This window comes from Mixophyes fleayi, chromosome 5 (assembly GCF_038048845.1).
Source record: "Mixophyes fleayi isolate aMixFle1 chromosome 5, aMixFle1.hap1, whole genome shotgun sequence".
Taxonomy (NCBI): domain Eukaryota; kingdom Metazoa; phylum Chordata; class Amphibia; order Anura; family Limnodynastidae; genus Mixophyes; species Mixophyes fleayi.
This window is the reverse complement of record NC_134406.1, coordinates 19,042,573-19,063,857: the sequence shown is the minus strand read 5'-3', so window position 1 is coordinate 19,063,857 and position 21,285 is coordinate 19,042,573. Positions and strand designations below refer to the sequence as shown.

Below are 21,285 nucleotides of genomic sequence, written 5' to 3'. Positions count from 1 at the left end.
TGTGGATTAAGTTCGCATCCCGTTCCGGCGCGATCCCGCGGACCGGAATCGCCCTTAAATTGCAGTGTAAAAATAAAGCTGCCCGGCATTTGTGCGTTACATGCAAAAGCCGCCAGTATTCTCCCTGCAAAAAAAAAAAAGTAAAATATATTAACCTATCGCATTGCAACATGGCCTCTTCAAGGGCAAATGTGCTCCTCTTTTCTTTTTTTAACTTTGCATTTTACTCTGAAGGAGACCCTAAATATTTAAAACGGATGTCCAGAGCGTGATGATATGTCTCATACTTTAGATTTACTTAAGGTATAACATTATGAAAGAAGAGAAATGCAAGGTTTTTAAACCCCCACTATCGAGAATCTATAAAAATCCTCTTTAATAATAGGATCTGTTTATCAGGTGGGCTGATGGTTGACCTGAATTCATTGAAAAAGTCTGAGTACCAGCAGATGGAATCTCACAGCAAAATAAAACATCATTCTATAAATCTTTCCACCATTGTTCGGACCACAATTACTGAACAAAAAAGGAAAAACGCACAACTGAGAGTTTATTGAAAGAGCAAATAAAAATGAATGGTTTATTCTCCTCAAGGTTGCATAAGCTTTATGCATTAGTATCAGACTTGTAATGCTTGAGTGTGCGGGCCGAGGGGTCGGTGGCCTGGATCCAACGAGGCATCCAGTAATGGGTCAACCAATTGGCACGCCCCGGGTAGTACTTCTCAAAGATCTGCCGGTAGAAGTAGCCTTCCTTTGTCTTGGGTGAATTAAAGGGAAACTTTTCAGCAGCCTTCTCCAGCATAATGTCATCCACCTGTAGATAACAAAACAATGGTAATTCAATCAGTGGCAGATGGATCAAATGTCCGTACATTCAACATACGGACAATGGATTCTCCCACAGAGCACTTGTGCAAATAGTTATAGATTATTCAAAAGAAAAGTACACCTTGGCCAGGAACAATATATTGGTTCTCAAAAAATTCCATATAACTAGATAAATATATTGGCAACATTTAAACAAGAAACAGAGGTCCAACAATATTAATAATTAGGGATATGAAGGCAGAGATGACTCGGTGGACGTAGGATCCTTGCGCGATGTGTTTCTGCGCACATTTATTGTAATTACGGTACAAGAGTTTTGCCATAAACATCCAACAGAGACACATCGTATGAGGTTCCTACAGGAACTTGCGGCTAATCGTCTCCCCCTGTGTGTCAGAAGTCAGCTGACTGGGGCTCAACCAATCAGCTGGAACAGACACAAGTGTTCAGCTCATTGTATAATCCGTGATTGTCTAAGGTCCAGCTCCCTTTGACTATTCTCCAGGTTCAGAGAATATGCTATGTGGCAAATATTTGGGGCCCCACTGAATTGACCCTCGCTGTTGGAACATTTAGGGGTTTGGGGAGAGTTGGATTAAATTTTATTAAAGACTGGAATTTCTTTTAACAATTTTGACACTGAAGGGTATTTTATTTGTACTTTATCAATATTATAAAAAATAGTTTCTTATATAATCAATCTTGATGTCAGGCTTATATTTCCATAGTCTTATTTATCCATACACATGGGTTTTTCTATAGCTGTGCTGGGTACCAAATAAAGATGCTCAAATTTGTTTCAAAGTGGTTCTCAAACCAGTTCGTCACATGTACTGGAAAGTTAGAAAAATCGCCATAAACTCTCAAACTTTAGACAAAGAAAATTCAAGCTAGATCTGGGTAAGGTGAGCATGTTCAAGGAAATTACTACATTGCAAAGTAATTTAAACAATTGTTGATATTCATACATTATTGTTATCATATACTGTATATACTGTATATCTAAATGCCCAATTATTTTTGCCCAATAATTATCTAAACTCCGTTTAACAGATTTTGTCCATTTATTATGGTTTGAAGACTTCTATTGCTACTATCGAAACAATTCATTTTAAATTATGCTATTTTTATTTCATTTCAATTTCACAAAGATTGTTTCCAGTAAATAGTTTGTTCTGAGATTTCTGAGTCCAGGATATAGCTCCCGTATTCTGAGTCCAGGATATAGCTCCCGTATTCTGAGTCCAGGATATAGCTCCCGTATTCTGAGTCCAGGATATAACTCCCGTATTCTGAGTCCAGGATATAGCTCCCGTATTCTGGCTCCAGGATATAGCTCCCGTATTCTGGCTCCAGGATATAGCTCCCGTATTCTGAGTCCAGGATATAGCTCCCATATTCTGGCTCCAGGATATAGCTCCCGTATTCTGGCTCCAGGATATAGCTCCCGTATTCTGGGTCCAGGATATAGCTCCCGTATTCTGAGTCCAGGATATAGCTCCCGTATTCTGAGTCCAGGATATAGCTCCCGTATTCTGAGTCCAGGAAATAGCTCCCGTATTCTGAGTACATGATATAGCTCCCGTATTCTGGCTCCAGGATATAGCTCCCGTATTCTGGCTCCAGGATATAGCTCCCGTATTCTGGCTCCAGGATATAGCTCCCGTATTCTGAGTCCAGGATATAGCTCCCGTATTCTGAGTCCAGGATATAACTCCCGTATTCTGAGTCCAGGATATAGCTCCCGTATTCTGGCTCCAGGATATAGCTCCCGTATTCTGGCTCCAGGATATAGCTCCCGTATTCTGGCTCCAGGATATAGCTCCCGTATTCTGGCTCCAGGATATAGCTCCCGTATTCTGAGTCCAGGATATAGCTCCCGTATTCTGAGTCCAGGATATAGCTCCCGTATTCTGGCTCCAGGATATAGCTCCCGTATTCTGGCTCCAGGATATAGCTCCCATATTCTGGCTCCAGGATATAGCTCCCGTATTCTGAGTCCAGGATATAGCTCCCGTATTCTGGCTCCAGGATATAGCTCCCGTATTCTGGCTCCAGGATATAGCTCCCATATTCTGGCTCCAGGATATAGCTCCCGTATTCTGGCTCCAGGATATAGCTCCCGTATTCTGGGTCCAGGATATAGCTCCCGTATTCTGAGTCCAGGATATAGCTCCCGTATTCTGAGTCCAGGATATAGCTCCCGTATTCTGAGTCCAGGAAATAGCTCCTGTATTCTGAGTACATGATATAGCTCCCGTATTCTGGCTCCAGGATATAGCTCCCGTATTCTGGCTCCAGGATATAGCTCCCGTATTCTGGCTCCAGGATATAGCTCCCGTATTCTGAGTCCAGGATATAGCTCCCGTATTCTGAGTCCAGGAAATAGCTCCCGTATTCTGAGTCCAGGAAATAGCGTCTGTATTCTAAGTCCACATTCATTATAGCTCACATATTCTGAGTCAAGGATATAGCTCCCGTATTCTGAGGCACACAGCACTCTTCATACATTGAAAAGGCACCTTTTCTATAAGAAGTCACAGGCTCCCTATATAGACTATATAGAGGCAGTCTGTCCATATAGAGGTTGTTCATGTATAAAGAGGCTGTGAACCTTATACAGAGGTAGTGTGCCCATATAAAGAGGCTGTGTCTATATAGAGAGACGGTCTCTCATATAGAGGTTGTGCATGTACAGAGAGGTTTGAATCCTTATAGAGAGGCTATGTACCCATATAGAGGCTGTGTCCATATATAGAGGCTGTGTGTGCATATACAGAGAGGCCGTGTGTACATATACAGAGGCTGTGTGTGCATATACAGAGATGCCGTGTGTCCATACAGAGAGGCTGTGTGTGCATATACAGAGGCTGTGAACCTTTATAGAAAGGCAGTGCGCCCATATAAACCGACTGGATATCTATACATAGGGGCTGTGTGTACATACTTAAGCCTGTGTTTTAATACAGAGGCACCATGCTTGTATAGAGATTATCTGTACGAGCACACAGCCTTTACAAGGAACATGTGCTTGTATAGTCCATAGGCTGTAAATGTATGCTGGAACTTGTAGTTCCACACAGATGCGTATTAAATGTGATCACATATACATTTCAAGCTAACAGTAAAATAACAAACGTGAGCTATATTCTCGGATAGATATATCTGTAAATACAGGCAACATGCTAATGATAATGATACATTGTTTGGGATTCTCACAAAATAATATGACAAAGTTCTCCTGAAACCTGTGAAGTTTTTCTCCTGTTACTAATGTATCATGATCTGTTTGCTTATCACCTGCAAGGACACTGGGGAAATGTTTCCAAAGAATATATTGAAGGACTTATTTTGGGAGCTCTGAGGGACACGACATCTGAGTCACTGCATTGATGATGCACAGGTAATAAATGATAGTATTCATAATAATGACAGGATGTTTACAAGCTTGACCTAATAAAACGCATGAAAAAAAAAACCAATACGACATCTCCCCCTGGTGGTGTTATTGGGTATTTCTCTACAGCAAAAGCCTCATTCAATACTTTGATGCTGAATTTTACATTTTTTGTGGCAGAATTTGGCTTTGTGTTCCGCACAGAATTCCCCCTTTCGTTTTTAAACTCTTTGCTGGACACACAATCTACATCACTGCAGACAATATTGGGCAACTGGCCTGCTATCACCCTGTGTCTGGCCAAGAATGAACACACAATGCCCAATATCAATCTTATCAAAAGAGATAGGATCATTATCAGCATGTTGGAAACGCAGACGGAAGAAGACCGATATGATGTGTGTGCAGTCATATTCCAACCTCACCAATTAGGCTCAGTGAATCAGCACTGCTGAATCTCATTCTGTTTGGCCACCTATTTTTTCATTAAGACAATTTGTATACAAGAAATATTCTTCTTTCAATATTTATGGACAATTGTGTAAAAGTGTATCTGCTATCTAGGTATACCAAAATCTATAAATTAACAGTTCACTTAGCATCCCCTCTCCAAATACTTAGCAAAGGAATCCCGGGCTCCGTACAACCAGCACTTACAATATGAACCCCGGTTTGTACTATTATATGTTTATATGATGCAGTCTGTATTATAGGAATAGTAAGATTCCCATAGATTGTAAGCTTGTGAGCAGGGTTCTCTTACCTCTCTGTCTGTATGTATTACCCTGTATTGTTTTATTAATGTTTGTTCCTAATTGTAAAGCACTAGGGAATTTGCTGGCGCTATATAAATAAATGTTGATGAAATGTTGATAGGAATAGTAAAACATTTTGCAGACTGTTTGTAAATTGTAATAATTTGCTATTTTGGGGTGCACGTACCTGGTGCTCTATGTGGTCCTGCAGAATTGAAAACCAGGATTTCTTCACAGACGTCAAGCCGTCGCTGAAGGCCTCCTTAGGCCTCCACAGTATGTCTTTTGGCAGGAGGTTGGCGCTCTCAAACGATTCTCTCAGGAGGTATTTCTCTATTCCATTCTGCGCAGAGTCAGAGGACAACATCATAACATTATAGGTTAGAAAACATTACTAAGCACAGGTATATTTATGTAGTCTTTATAACACACCTTAGGAACTCGGAGTTCTGGAGGCAGAGACAGATAGTAAGCAGTGAAACGGTGATCCAGGAAAGGCACGCGGAGCTCAAGGCTTGTATGGACACAATGAAAAACAAAAATTTTATTTCGATACTCTACAGTCTACTGATTTAAGGACAAATTATACATTAGAAATGAGCACATTTTCAAAACCATCCTGCGGAATGCGCTCTTCATTTGCCAGCGGAATTTGTCCTTTACTGTTCCCTGGTTACCGCAATCACAACATGCGAAATATCACAGCGATTTCGCTCATCTTTGGGGCAGCCATTTTGTCGGCTACATGAATATAACCGGTGACATCACTGAGGCTAATCATGTACTTGAAATACATGATATATAAAAAGAAGGCACCTCAGCGACTTCCTCTGCATTTTGGGTTGTACCATTGTTTTGAAAAACACAAATGCTGTGGAGTCTGACTGATTGAACCACTGTGTGATAAGCCATTGAAATGTTTTCAAAAGTGAACCATACATTTGTAAAATACAATTTTCTTTCTTTTGTACCCAGAAGCTGCCCCTGTTACCACAGCTAGACATAAGCGGAGTGGTTTTGATGCTGGGCGAATGCTTTCAATCGACTGCAATTGCAACAGAATAAACATAAGAACTGCATTGCAGTAAAAAGCATACCGAGGACCAGAAACTGTAAAGATAATAAACTATAAACTTATGTGTTTTGCATACGATTTTTAAAAATGGTATTTAGATGCTACTCTTTAAACGTGTAACCCCATAACCCACACTATATATCCCATATCTATCAATAGTCAGAAAGAGAGGTTTAGTTCAACACCATTTGGCTATATGAATATGATATGACATTTGGGGAATGATTTATCACATCTAAAAAGGAAAAGTGGAGGTGTTATCCTTAGCAACCAATCAGATTCTAGCTATCATTTATCTAGTATAGTCTACAAAATGATAGCTAGAATCTGATTGGTTGCTATGGGCAACACCTCCCCTTTTCTTTTTTATAAGGTTTGATAAATCTATATCATCGAGTTATTCAGAATGGGATATTTATAAAAGTACAAGCACACGTTTTTAATGGCTTGAACCATTCAGAAGATCACGGTTTTGTACAACACTCCTTTTATTTTATACGTTAATTACCTCACAAATGTGCAGTTACAACCAGACATAAATCGTGCACATTGATATGTTGTGCAAAGTATTCTATACTTGGAAATATAACCATATAACCTTTCTAACTTTATTTAACTGAACTGAACACTGTATTTTTACATTTGTGTCCCGTATAACAGGGCTGAATGTTTATTTTAAAATGTACCTACAACGGAGACCGGCATTTTGTGGGCTGTACCAATATTTATGAGAATGTAGCTCTTCAATTCACCTCATGCCTCACTGATGTTATTAGTTTCCAGTGAACTGACAGACTGAATATTGGTTCAGTCCACAGAAATGGCCGCCCCCAATCAATGTAGTTGATGGGTCCATATTAAATCCTAGTTGCCCTTGTTTAGATAGGATTAATTGTGCCCAGTATCCCATACCTCCCAACTGCCCTGATCTTGCGGAACATTCTGATTTGAGGACCAAGCAAAGGGTGGGGCTTAACAGAAAATGTGCGGAGTTTTACCCAAATATGTCCATTCGTGGGTGGATTTTGGGCAGATCGGGGGTGGGTCTTACTTTGCCCCACTTTCTGGATTCTAACTGTTAAGAGGTATGGTACCCCCCCTAAACAAGGGGGGATACAGAGATTCAGCTCAGCAGTACTTCAAGAAGGAGTTATTTAATCACCTCGCATAACCAACGTGACTTCACAACGCGGCTGCCATGTAAATAAATTAAAGCTTTACGTACAACAGAGGTCCGCTGTAAGCCTAAGACGTTTCTTATTTCATACCGTACACTCTATTGCACTCGATCTCCCACCCATCCCTCCCCCTTATAATTTGTCCATATTTTAAGAGACATAGCTCTCTTCATTATTGGTATTCCCAGTGATAAGTGTCCCTTCTCCTATTCTTATATTTAAGATATATATTAAGGGATGTGAAGCAAGACTTACAGGCTACAACCTAGAGATATGATAGGGGTAGCGCACTCACCCGTGTGCAGCGGTTGTCCGGTCAGCGCGAAGCGCATCGAACAAGTACAGTTCTCGCAGTAGGCGCTCGCTGTCGGCCGCAGCCTCTTCCGGAGAAGGCGCCTGTAAGAGATTTGTTAGTGCGCACGTTGATCCGTGTCAATCTCAAGAACCTCCATTAGCACAAAGTACAAGCGCGCACAGGGAGACACTGCTGACAAAATGCAGTGATCCGCAGCTACCAATCAGACATCTGCTTACATTATCTAACTTGTGCTTAATCAAGCCAAGCTAATTGTTGATTGGTTGCCATGAGTAACTAGACATTTACACTTTCTAAATATATAATTGTATGTCTATTTTTCCCGGAACTCTATTCATGTTATTAAAATCCCACATTGTGTATGTTATTTTTCTTTCCTGATATACGTATCCATCCATCGATGTATTTTGCTATTACACACCATGTGATGGAGTACATTAGTAATTGGATTGTGCACCTAGCTATATTGCATACTGCATTCTTGAATATTGTTGGTTCTGCTCCTTAAAATGCACATTTGAAATAACTACAGCTGATTAATGTGCATCCATCCAGGCGGATCTCTCCCTCCTCGGGATGACACTCCATGACCTCCCATGTGGAATGGACCATTAGTGGTCCGTCTCTGAATTACATTTTATACCGAGCGGGAACAATTACAGAAATTCTGTAAATGTAATTACCGTCTTCCCACAAGTCTCACAACCCAGCAAACAAAGAAAGAAGAACAAAAATATATTAACCTTGTGGAAATATATATACCCTTGGGTGAGCTCGTCCGAGCCCTCGCCGGAAAATATAACCACGCTATCGGTGTTTTTTCGTATGTACTTGGAAATCAAATACATGCCTGAAATAAAGAAGCCAAAGTAGCGTTAAGAAATGCTTATTCCTCATAACTACTTTCTTATGTAAATAACGCTATCTAGAGAACCTGAAAATTTAATTTACTGAATCTATAGCATACACACTTTTATTACAAAGGTATAATACATATCTAAATATATGAAACCAGTTCCCAGCAGATTAATCTCTGTCAGACACATTAAAATCAAATTCATTACTTAAAGGATAATTCCACCTCCAGCGCCAAGACAACGACAGCAGGAGAAGGTCCTTACTTGCAGCCTATTCGCAAATTGAGGGACCCCATAAATGAAATTATGCAAGCAGCATCGACATTGACGCAAAAGCAAAGCTGTGTGATCTAATGTCAGAAAGTGTGTGTGCAAGTTTACATGTTTACATTTGCAACCCCGTCACTGTGTGTAGTGCTGAGGTGCACAGTTTAGGCCGTGCGCCTCCTTCTCAGCACTGGCTAGCTCCTGGTGTGGATGTAGATGACCAGGGGGTCCCCGCACATGCAGGTTATCCTTCCTGAGTCTCTGTGAAGATGTTGGACACAGGTGATGTAACTTGGGAGTGCAGTGCAATCAGATGTCTCAATAATGCGGGTGTCAGACCATCTCTATATTGCAAAATAAACTCTTTATTTACACATCTTCTTTACTCCAGCACATTCTTAAACTGTTGCAGTGATAAATATTTACAGTTCCTATTTACATCTCCTGTCTCCTCCTGCACAGTTCTTAGGGGCTACATGGACAGAATATCAATGGGGCAGTCACATCCAAAATGATGGCTCTCTAGCTCACCCTCATCTCTCTCTTTAACAGCAGTGTTCACTAACCCCTCCTCTGCGGGGTAATATCTCTCCCGTACTCTGTGGGGTGTTATCTCTCTCCCGTCCTTTGGGGGGAGGAGGGTTAATATCTCTCTCCCTTCTTCTGGGGGGGAGGTAATATCTCTCTCCCATGTTCTGAGGGGGTAATATCTCTCTCCCGCTCTACGGGGGTAATATCTCTTTCCTGACCTCTGGGGGGGGGGGGGGTAATATCTCTCTCCTGTGCTCTGGGGGTCTAATATCTCTCTCCCGTGTTCTGTGGGGGTAATATCTCTCTCCCGACCTCTGGGGGGTAATATCTCTCTCCCGCTCTACGGGGGTAATATCTCTCTCCCGCTCTACGGGGGTAATATCTCTCTCCCGACCTCTGGGGGGGTAATATCTCTCTCCCGACCTCTGGGGGGGTAATATCTCTCTCCCGTGCTCTGCGGGGGTAATATCTCTCTCCCGACCTCTGGGGGGGTAATATCTCTCTCCCGACCTCTGGAGGGGTAATATCTCTCTCCTGCTCTACGGGGGTAATATCTCTCTCCCGACCTCTGCGGGGGTAATATCTCTCTCCCGCTCTACGGGGGTAATATCTCTCTCCCGACCTCTGGGGGGGTAATATCTCTCTCCCGACCTCTGCGGGGGTAATATCTCTCTCCCGCTCTACGGGGGTAATATCTCTCTCCCGACCTCTGCGGGGGTAATATCTCTCTCCCGCTCTACGGGGGTAATATCTCTCTCCCGACCTCTGCGGGGGGTAATATCTCTCTCCCGCTCTATGGGGGTAATATCTCTCTCCCGACCTCTGGGGGGGTAATATTACTCTCCCGACCTCTGGGGGGGTAATATCTCTCTCCCGCTCTACGGGGGTAATATCTCTCTCCCGACCTCTGGGGGGGGTAATATCTCTCTCCCGCTCTACGGGGGTAATATTACTCTCCCGACCTCTGGGGGGGTAATATCTCTCCTGTGCTCTGGGGGGTAATATCTCTCTCCCGTGCTCTGCGGGGGTAATATTTCTCTCCCGCTCTACGGGGGTAATATCTCTCTCCCGCTCTACGGGGGTAATATCTCTCTCCCGACCTCTGCGGGGGTAATATCTCTCTCCCGCTCTACGGGGGTAATATCTCTCTCCCGACCTCTGGGGGGGTAATATATCTCAGTTGGACACTGACAGACACTGTGTGCTGCTCCTTTCCATCATCCTGTCACTTTCTGAGGTAAGTTATCCCTGAAATCTGCCCCATGTCACTGCCCCATGCTCCCCAGATTATAGGGGGGTCCCAGGACCTCCTCCCCTCTGTCCTGGGCCCCTGGCTCTCCCTCTCTCTGCTGGTTCTGATCCCCTCAGCTCATTCCCAGTGCGTCTCCTCTGGGTCCTAGTGCCGGGCCTTGGACTATCTATACCTAACTTATTTCCTCCCCAGCTTATACAAGCCCAAAAAGTGGTATTACCCTTTAATGTAGCTTAATCTATATTGCCTTCAAGTTATATAATATATTTTCAGAAATAAGTTAAACCAGAAGACAATGGACATTAATTCTCTGTACAGCTCCATTGCTGTTGTGAAACTACTGAACTGTACCAGTTTCACAACAATTGCCACAGACTATCGATGATGTCAGGATACACTTCCTTATAGTGCTCTTGTCACGTGCACACAGTGGAGGCAGCCATTTTATGGGCAGAAGCAATATTCATACCTCAGTGATAGCACAAGCATTCTGGTGACTATTAGTATCTCCCACAAAATGGCTGCCAACACTCTGACAAGCACGATGCAATCTATGGGCTAGGTTTATCTCAGCTTCTAAAAGGGAAAAGTGGAGGTGTTGCCCATAGCAACCAATCAGAGTCTAGCTGTTATTTTGTAGAATGTCTTAGAAAAATGAAAACAAGAACTTGATTGGTTGCTATGGGCAACACCTCAACTTTTCCTTTTTTTAGAGACTTTAGTAAATCTACCCCTATATGTTATTTGGTAGGGTCTCTAACTAAGAATAAATTACAATTAAAAGAAAAAGTAACCAATTTTCCCTTGTACTTTTTTAGTGGCCATCCCTAATGCTTTCTATATAGTACCTTCATGCTTAACCAATCTTGGGCAAAAATGATGTCCAAAATGCAAAGTCACAAATAATTTGAAGGACCCCTTGAACCGAAATTGCAAGCATGTATATATATGTGTATGTGTGTATATATATATATATATATATATATATATATATATACACATTTCTATATATACATACAGTGGTGGAAAAATACCATTGGTACAGCGGGGCCCATGGAAATAATGGTGCCTGCAGGGTCGTGGGCCCCATTTGCCTCCTCCCTGCACCAGGGCCACAGCTCGCTAGTTCAGCCTATGTGTATATATATATTAGGCTTTTATTTTCTTCATTTTGACCATGTAAGATTCGTTAGACTTTCAGAAGTACAATTTTACTTGATGTGGGTAAATATATTGTCGCCTATCACGGGTGTAAATTGCTACCACTGTAGGTATTTGCCCGTAAATGCTATAAAATCATCAATAAATACTTGTTTTGGAAACTACATATAAAACACAAATGAAGGCAATGTGAGATGACTGTGAAAAGAGCCAACGATTCATCTGTTTCAGAAGCAGACAGCGCGTTACAGATTCACAAATAAAAGAGAACATTCTCATTGCAGACAATAATGAGAATAATTCCTGGTGCTATCACTCACCCGGCTTGGTCAGAACAGTCTGATCTTAGCAGAATACTGGAACAGAAGTGAACGTGACTTCTTTTTTTTTTTTTTTTTAAGGGACGTCTGTAGAACTTCAGTATTTGAAATACCTCCAGAGAGATCTTACCTACAGAAGCTCGCACTGTCGTGATGTCATAGGTTTCTAGAGAAAAGATGACTTCATCCACTGCTTGAATACCCTCTTCTGAATCAAACATAACTTCATGATGTTCACTGCCGATATATTTGGCTACCTGAAATGGTAGAGAACTGGTGGTTACTGGCAGAACTAGCTAAGTATCGAGGATGAAAAAGTAGTTTAATAATTCTTTAGTAACCTACATATGTTGTCACTGTTTTATATTGCTGCAAAAATGTTGTTATAATTTAATTTAAAGGAGAGCTCCACCCAAAACCTAAAAAATAATTTGACTAGAGTTCACCACGATATGTTATTGATGTTATAATCGTTTACTTGCATACAATCCAATTCAAATTACTCACCATTAACTACAAAGTCCTCAACACCACTACTCCATGATACATATCAAATCTCATATGAAAATACTGTTCCTCCCGCCCTCTTAGATCTAACTCTGACCTGCGCCTTGTCTCATCTCTGGTAACCACCTCTCACTCCCACCTACAAGACTTCTCCCGCGCTGCTCCCCACTTATGGAATTCCCTACCACGCTCAATCAGACTCTCCCACAGCCTTCAAATCTTTAGACATTCTCTAGAAACCCATCTCTTTTTTAAAGCTTACCTTATTCCCATTGATACTATTCACACTAATACACCCTCACAGTTGTCCCACACAGTTGTCCCATCTCCACTCTGAGCCACACTCACTCCTCTTGTTACAGCTGTGCTCTCCTCCACTTAGAATGTAAACTCTCTAATGAGCAGGGTCCTCCATACCCTTTGTTTTCATGTCTGCATTTATTTTGTCTGTCTTGTATGTCCCTGTTTTATGTATGTACTGTTTTACCTACTGTACGGTGTTGGGGAACACTGTGGCGCCTTACAAATATATAATAATAACAATAATTTGCATGATAAAATACAAAGATCTAGTTATCCGTTATGAAGGATTAGTCTGTCCAAAAGCTCCAACGTTCCAGTGTGGCCCTTCTTCCTGATACTGTAATTTCATACAGGCAGCCATGTTGCCAGTGTCAATCTCCTATGTGCATTCATTGGAATGGGAAGATCACAGGGAACTAGCATTGACAATACAGATCTTAAAAGGAGCAAAGCAATCCAGACCGATGCGAACAACATTTGATTGGACTTGAGCAAGAGGCAGAATGTGATTGGTTAGCTGCATCTCACATCCAATCAGGTGCTGAGCATTTTGGCCCAAAACTTAGGCCTTTTGGCAAGTGAACATGGTTTTGTGAGGTTCTGACATGGTTTGGGGGGATGGAGGGCAGGGCTTATTTGACCTGATTTTGCTAATTTGTTGAGGCGTATGGGCCTTATATAATAACATCAATTCTAGTGTTTGCTCACTATGGGATGCTATAATGATGTATATAAATGGTGCTCTGCTGTATCATCATACACCAGTAGGGGGCACCTGGTGAAGTGCATTTCAGAAACTCCTAACTGAACTAATTGAACCACTGAAAGTTTGACTCCATCCATTCTTAGCAGTGAAGGAGCAAAAAAAGAACTCCACCCAAAACCAGGAAAAAACATTGGGAAGTTGAAGTCTGCTATACAGAAACCAGAGCATTCATATCTTGGATGTGGCATTTGATTAAGGTCCCCAATGGCTCTAACATACATAGCCTGATTAAGAAACCATGGGCTAGATTTACTGGAGATGTTGCCTATAGCAACCAATCAGATTCTAGTTATCATTTATTTAGTACATTCTACAAAATGACAGCTAGAATCTGATTGGTTGCTATAGGCAACATCTCCACTTTTTCAATCCCGCAGTTTAGTAAATATACCCCCATGTGTCCCTAGACAGATACTGGTTTACCTCCCCCCCTACCCCTGTTTGTCAAAAATAACCAAATAAAATGGGCCTTAAGCTGGAGCCCGGTGGGTGATACAGATTTGCTAACATACCATCCGCTCTTACAGGAGCCACTCTCTTGTAAATAGGCACCAACACCCACGGGGCCAGTTTGAAATAAGCCGCGCTTCAAGTAGAGACAGGCGGGTATGAGAAGTCATTGAAGACCCCATTAGATCTGGTGAACGGTTCATCCAAAGTATTTATTATTATCGTTTGTTTATAAAGCGCCAAGATATTATACAGCTCTGTACACTGAGGGGATCATGATAGAAACAAATTACATACAATGACATGAAACAGAAGGTAAAAATGACCTTGCCCAAATGAGCATAAGAGTGGGATACAATTGACACGCTTACTGGGGCGCACCACCAGTCCATCCGTGATCAAAAATTGTTTTTTTCCGGCTCAGGTGCCGTCCCCTTTAGACCCCGAGACCCTGCTTTGAATATGGGCAGAACCATTTTAAGCAAAATAGCGCACGTTCGGCATTTACATGCCTTAATGAATTAGGCCCATTGTGTAAAGTAATACTATTAACTGTTATTTATTCAATTAGGAAAATTCAACGTTTTTATAGTATTTGTTGTTTGTTATTATTATGCTTATTTCTAATACTTTGGTTGATGTTTTTTGTGCAGCATCTAGAGATTTGAAGAGGTTTAGTCATACACATGAAAGCAACATACTAAAAAGGGGCAATTCAGCATTAAAAAAATCGCATGTCTTCTGAATTAAACAAATAGCTCAAAAGCTGAATTATATAAACATTTTCATAGCATGTAAAAATATAAATATTGATTACAGACTTCATTTGAAAACACAGTAGTTTGTTTTTGTTTTTTCCGCAGGAGAGGAAACATTGAAATATTTGACATGAATATCACGCACCCACACAAAAGCGTAAACTGACAATTTGCAAAGTACATCACATATCACACTAGACAAAGAGCCAATCTCACCGGTGCCAGGGGATCTATGCCCTTTGGGGACAGAGATGTTTACACAGCTAGGTAGCATTGGCACATTGCTTGTACAGACACGTTGCTCCCTGTAATTTGTAGACAGCTGATTATGGTGTTGGTTTGTTAGTACCATCAAAGCTGCAATATTCACGTAAAGGAAAAACAATGTATCTAACACTAATATGTCAGGGGATAGATATATAAATATAATTATAATACGTTCGGGCCAGGGACTGATGAATTCATCTAACAAGACAGATATGGAGGCATGAAGAATTCAGCTTTTTTGGTCACCAGAGTCGGCATTTTAAGTTGTTTGTTTAAAGAAGTGAAAGAAAGGAGATTTTTTATTTTGAGACAAGTGAGGAGATGTATGTTGGTGCAGTTTTGATGATGGCCTTGATGATTAGTAGAAGTATTTTATATTGAATTTGTTAAAATGCAGGCAACCAATGGAGAGACTGACAGAGTGGCTCAGCAGAGGAAGAAAGATTTGCAAGTAAAATTAATCTAGCTGCTGCGTGCAAAATAGATTGTAGAGGTGAGATTCTGATTTGGAGAAGACCAGTAAGGAGGGAATTGCAATAGTGGATGAGTGCAGGCATTAAAGTTTTTGCAGTGTTTTGTGTGAGATATGTGCGTATTCTGGAAATGTTCTTTAGATGGATGTAACATGATTTAGATATAGATTCGATGTGGGCAACAAATGATAGTTGTGAGTCAGGGATTACAACCTAGGCAGCGAGCTTGCGGGGTGGGATTTATGGTCATATTGTCAACAGAAATAGAAGTGTCAGGTAGATAACTTCTGTTGGCAGGTGGGATTGAGTGAAAGACAGTCAGTAACGCGAGACAACACCGATGGTGAGAGATCAGGAGACGATAGATAAACTTGTGTATCATCCGCATAGAGATGATACTGAAATCCAAATGAACTTATTAGATTTCCAAGAGAAGTGGTGTAGATAGAGAATAGCAGAGGACCTAGGACTGAGCCTTGTGGTCTCCAACTGATAGGGAAGCGGAGCAGAGGTGGATCCAGAGAAACTAACACTGAAAGAGCGATTAGATAGGTAGACGAGAACCCGGATAGGACAGTGCCTTTAAGACACTGTAAAAGAGGAACAGAGGTGGGGTATGTCCAGGGTCTTTCCCTTGTTGAATTACATTTCAGGGAAATTAAATTAACAATAATATACCCAGTATAAACCACAAATCACTGGATATATTATAATAATAATGGATTTATGATAAAGAATAATTCAAGTTAGTTGTCGGTCAAATAATTACTGCCTAATTATAGACTCCCTAACAACAGTCACCATGAACTCTGCTGAACAGATAGCTGAATAAGGGAATTACTACATATAAACAAGATTAAAGAAACAAACTTGTTTTTTGCTACAGTCAGTATTTTTAAATATTCATTATACTACAGCAATGGAGCCTTGAAATAGAAACTATAATAAAAATATTTATCAAATACAATGGAATAAAATAAGTTTAGACAATATTGTCATTGCAGAATATACTGCAATTCTATTTCACAATCTGTTCTTTGTTTGGGTGGATATTCTGTGTGAGTAAAACCTTGTGGCATGCTCTAAAGAATGAACTGAACTGGCTGTCATTAAAGTGTCATTACCCAGAGGTTTATTCTCCTGAATAGGAGTGGTTAAACAGCCAAAAACCTTGACGGTTTTATGTTTTCATTCACCTTTCACCAAATGATAAAGTTGGCAAGTACGCTTGTATTCATAGTTGCCTACTCTCCCGGAATGTCCGGGAGACTCCCGAAGTTTTGGAAGTTATCCCGGACTCCGGAGAGAGCAGGCAAAAATCCCGGATCCGGCTGTCCCCGTTGTTGTAGATGGTGGGGGCGGGGTTAAACACCCCATCGTGGCCCCGCTCCCTGCTGGGATTGGCTAGAATTGCCTAAGATTGACAGGGGTGGAGCCTAACGGAGCACCATGCATGGCCACGCCCCCCTCGACGGACCCCCTCCCGGACAGCTGCCTCCAAAAGTTGGTAAGTATGCTTGTATTGCATTACTAAATGATCGTCCCAAAGCAATTTGTTCTCCCCATGGCTCCCTGTGTCCTCCAGAATCAAATTCAAACTATTTACCCTTACCTACAAAGCCCTCAACACCACCCCTGCATACATCTCAAATCTCATATGAAAATACTCTCCCTCCCGCCCTCTTAGATCTACCTCTGACCTGCAATTTGTCTCGTCTCTGGTAACCACCTCTCACTCCCGCCTACAAGACTTCTCCCGCGCTGCTCCCCACTTATGGAATTCCCTACCACGCTCAATCAGACTTTCCCACAGCCTTCTTATTTTTAGATACTCTTTGAAATCCCATCTCTTTTTTAGAGGTGACCATATCCCCGATAATACTATTCACACTAATGCACCCTCACAACTATCCCAATCTCCACTATGAGCCACACTCGCTCCTCTTGCTTCAGCTTAGAATGTAAGCTCTCTAACGAGCAGGGTCCTCCCTACCCTTTGTTTTCATGTCTGCATTTATTTTGTCTGCCTTATATGTCCCTGTTTTATGTTTGTCCTGTTTTCACTACTGTACGGCGCTGAGGAGCACTGTGGCGCCTTACAAATCTACGATAATAATAATTATAATGTAACAGCTTTGTTGCACTTCTCCAGAAGTAAATGTACAGGAATAATTTTGTACCTTCCTGGCAGCCAGTAAGTCGGGGCTATCGTCCATTCCGATTGCAAACGTCTGCAAGGGGTACGGTGTATTGCCTTCTTTCATTAGTTTCAGCAGAGTTGCAGCAACCAAGCTGGAGTCTAGTCCACCTGAGAGAAATAAATGTAAACACTTCACAAAGAGTTGTGGTTACTGTCTCCACCTAATACCTTTAATCAATTTGCAGCCTCAAAATCATAAACGTGTCTCCCGAAACGTTAGATTGAGTATAGATTGGCTGATCTCTCCGCCTAAGGGGGAGAGAGATACAAGTAATCTAACTCGCCGCAGAATGTTAGACAAAGACTGCAATATGGGCTAACACGTTTTACAGTCACAATGGGAGAAATCTCAGTATCATCTGAAGTTGAGGAAAAATTGCAATAACGAGTTCGTATATTAAATCTCGGCAGTTCTGGATGGATTGTGTTTATTATGCTTCTTCTGGAAAGCAGGATTCAAATCAGAAGAGAAAGCAAAAAAATAAATTTTGGATGTTTGACAGATCTACAAAGTAATTAAAGGTCAGTTACATGCACTGTAAATACGTACGCCTGCCTCCTATGCCGATTTGTGCTCCGTTGCCTAGCAACAGGACGTACTTCCGTTTTTTTGCTCCGCGCGTATGCGCAGTAGGTTCGTGTCCCGTTGTGTCCCGTTGCTAGGCAACGGGACGCTTCTCCTCTCTGTATGTCATCCTCTTCCCATCAGGGGCCACATTAGGATACTTTAGGCACCTCCTTCCAGCAGTCTGGTGCCAGAGTATTGGTTTCATCAGCTCCAGGGTTCTATTTCCTGTTCCCTTGTCCCTGTTTATTACTGCATTGGTTCCTGACTACTCTCTCGTCTGGCGATTTGGTTCTGTTGTTATCTGGATTCTGACCTCTGGCTCGCTTCTGAACTTCCCGCTGGATCACCCTTGTGTACTGCACTATTGTTTGGTATCTGACCCGGACTGCACGACCATTCCTGTTCTCTTCCACTGCACTGATAACTAACTTGGAGAACCTCACGCAGCCAAGTCCATACCTCCTTGTGGGGGTCCCTGGTGAATACCAGGGGGTGCGTTAGACTCAGCGCCTCCCTGTTTAGTTGTGCCAAAATATCAGTCAGTGGCACCCACAGAGTCATTATCCTGACAGTAAGATTGGGGCACAAAGACGGTTTCTTTTTCTTTGGTGAGGTCACAGTTTTTTGCCCAGATACAAAGATAGATTAGTGCATCCGTATGATGCATTCTGTGCTATACTTTGCTCCTTCTAATGGGAGAAACTCGGAATTTCTCAGCATCCCCATACGCACCAGGGGCAGACTGGGCTGGGGGGCAGCCCCTTGGGCTGGTCCCTTAGTGGGCTAATGTTTGCTGGGTCCCTGGGCCACCTGCATTTTTTTTTCTTTAAAATGTTTTTTCTTTAAAAAAATTGCGTAAACACAAGTGAAAGCGGCATTTCAACTGCTGAACGAACACTTTTGCGGCATCAAAAACGAGCCTTACAGAGTTTCAACAAAGTAAAATTTAAAAATTAATAATATAACTATCTCAGCAATATACTAATATTATCCCTATAATGATTAAATACATAAGTGGCAAACACTGTACAATTTACAACACAATGAATATGAATAAATTACAGCAGTATAATAAATGAACGGCTGTCTATACTAATAACGCCGACTACATAAGATAAATATGTGCCAGGGCCAGCTGAAACGTCCCGGCAAACAAAACAGATGAGATCATCTAAAATAAAACTAGAAAAATATATTATATTTGCCCACAATAAAAAGTACCTGACAACAGACAGCCGATTCTTCTGTGGGCCATTAATCGCTTCCTGACAGCATTTTCAAACAGGCGACAAATGTTTTCTTTAACCGTTTCGCGGTCCATTCCTAAACAAGAAAAAAAAAATGTTTTTAGAAAGTTATACATTAGGATTATTAAGACTTATGAGAACAGCGGCTCAGTTCTAATTTAAAACCCCTTAAAATAATAAAAGCACAAGCCTTAGTCGTCTACATTTGCAAATAGCTAGCGCTATTACGATGGTCCTAACTCTAACCAATGAGAGTACCAACACTGGGCCATCCAATCTGTGGAAGTGCCTTGAAAGTAGTGGCTTGCTTACACACGTATACAACTAGGATTTCTGCTTTTTTTATTATTATATAATTTTAGAGGCAGCTTTTAAATTCAAATTGGGTCTGATTGCTTCTTGTTTTTGTTTTGCACCTGTAGTCACTGCCCCTCACCTTATTTGCCCCTTTCAAAGCTATAAATTGATTGAGCAACTTCCCTTTTTTATTTTGAGAACAAAGTCACTTCTTCTATGGTTCACAGTCACATGACCAGGATTCTCATTTGCAAACCGTTTCAGGCAGTGGTGGAAGTGGGGGTGTATACGGTGGTGTCAGGCACCGTCTCCGCCCCTCCCACAGGTGCCGGAGACGGACGCCTTCTAATCGCTGCCTCCGTCCCGTTGCCTAGCAATGGGACGTCTTCCGCCCACATGACCGCGGCGTGCGCATGCGCACTTTGCCGCTTAGCTCCCTAGCAACGGGACGCTTCCCCGGCGATCAGCTGAGTCTGATCGCCGGAAGTCTCTCTCCCCTCGTTTCCTCCTCTCCTCTACTTAAGCCTCTTTCTGGCACCATTTAGGTATTGGTTCTCATACCCCAGCTTCCCTGCAGTCCTTGTTGTTTCCTGGCTTATACCTGCATACTTGGCTTGTTTTTGACCACTCCTCCGGATCTCCCTTCTGTACTTCGCTGCCGGTTTGGTACTGACCTTGGACCGTTCCTGACTACTCTTTGTCTATCCTCCGTTGTACTGCTCTCATTTGGTTTCCGACTCGGCCTGTCTGACTACGCTTTATCTATTGCACTGGTGACTATCTGGGAGAACCACGACCTGTGCACTTTACGTAGCGAAGTCCATACCTCCTTGCGGGGGTCCCTGGTGAACACCGGAAGTGTGTTAGACTCGGCGCCTCTCAGTTTAGTTGCGCCAACACCAGTCAGTAGCAAATTCCAGTGAAAGACGTGACAGGTGGTATGTCATACCGTCACTTCTCCTACTGCCTTCATTGTAATCAAATTCCATTCACTCACATTCCCATTACATTTTTCATACCGTCACTTCGAAATTTCCACTCCAGCCACCGGTTCAGTACTACCAGCAAATAAATATATTATTGATGAAATGATATCATGACTGTTTTGTACAAGATCCAGTTTCCCCTACATGCCAACTGTTCTGAGTTTCGTAACACTTTCCTAACTTCTTATTATAAGAAGGGTCGTTGTTTGCCATAACAGGCGTACAGGCGCACAGCGTTATTATTTTAACAAAATAATAACGCCAAGGCAGCGGATCAATATTGAAAACCTATAAACGTTAAAAAAATACTTTTATTCAAATAATAAAGCATTTTTAATGATGTTCATGTTATTATCATCATGAGAAGACAAGAACAGAAGAGGTATTACGTCGGTACGAGTAATAACCAATTCCTCCAACCATATCAACGTGTCTCCACTACCCTCCCCTTTTCTCGTGCAGTGCGAAACACAAGATCTGTTTTTAACCAACTCCTATTCATCATCTATTCATTTCAAAATGTC

The 21,285-nt window shown here is 41.9% G+C and overlaps 1 protein-coding gene across 1 annotated transcript in view; it reads right to left on the bottom strand.

Annotated features, from left to right (window-relative positions):
* Window positions 1-533: 533 nt before the first annotated feature.
* The window catches only part of ASNS (asparagine synthetase (glutamine-hydrolyzing)), a 43,320-nt gene continuing 22,568 nt past the window's right edge, over window positions 534-21,285 (bottom strand). Inside the window, exons 5-12 of the mRNA XM_075211760.1 lie at window positions 19,453-19,554; window positions 17,644-17,771; window positions 12,070-12,196; window positions 8,295-8,401; window positions 7,531-7,631; window positions 5,415-5,496; window positions 5,170-5,325; window positions 534-816 (exon numbers count right to left, since the gene is read on the bottom strand). Of these exons, the coding sequence (XP_075067861.1) occupies window positions 607-816; window positions 5,170-5,325; window positions 5,415-5,496; window positions 7,531-7,631; window positions 8,295-8,401; window positions 12,070-12,196; window positions 17,644-17,771; window positions 19,453-19,554 (1,013 nt within the window). The 3' untranslated portion in view covers window positions 534-606. The remainder of the gene's footprint in view (window positions 817-5,169; window positions 5,326-5,414; window positions 5,497-7,530; window positions 7,632-8,294; window positions 8,402-12,069; window positions 12,197-17,643; window positions 17,772-19,452; window positions 19,555-21,285) is intronic.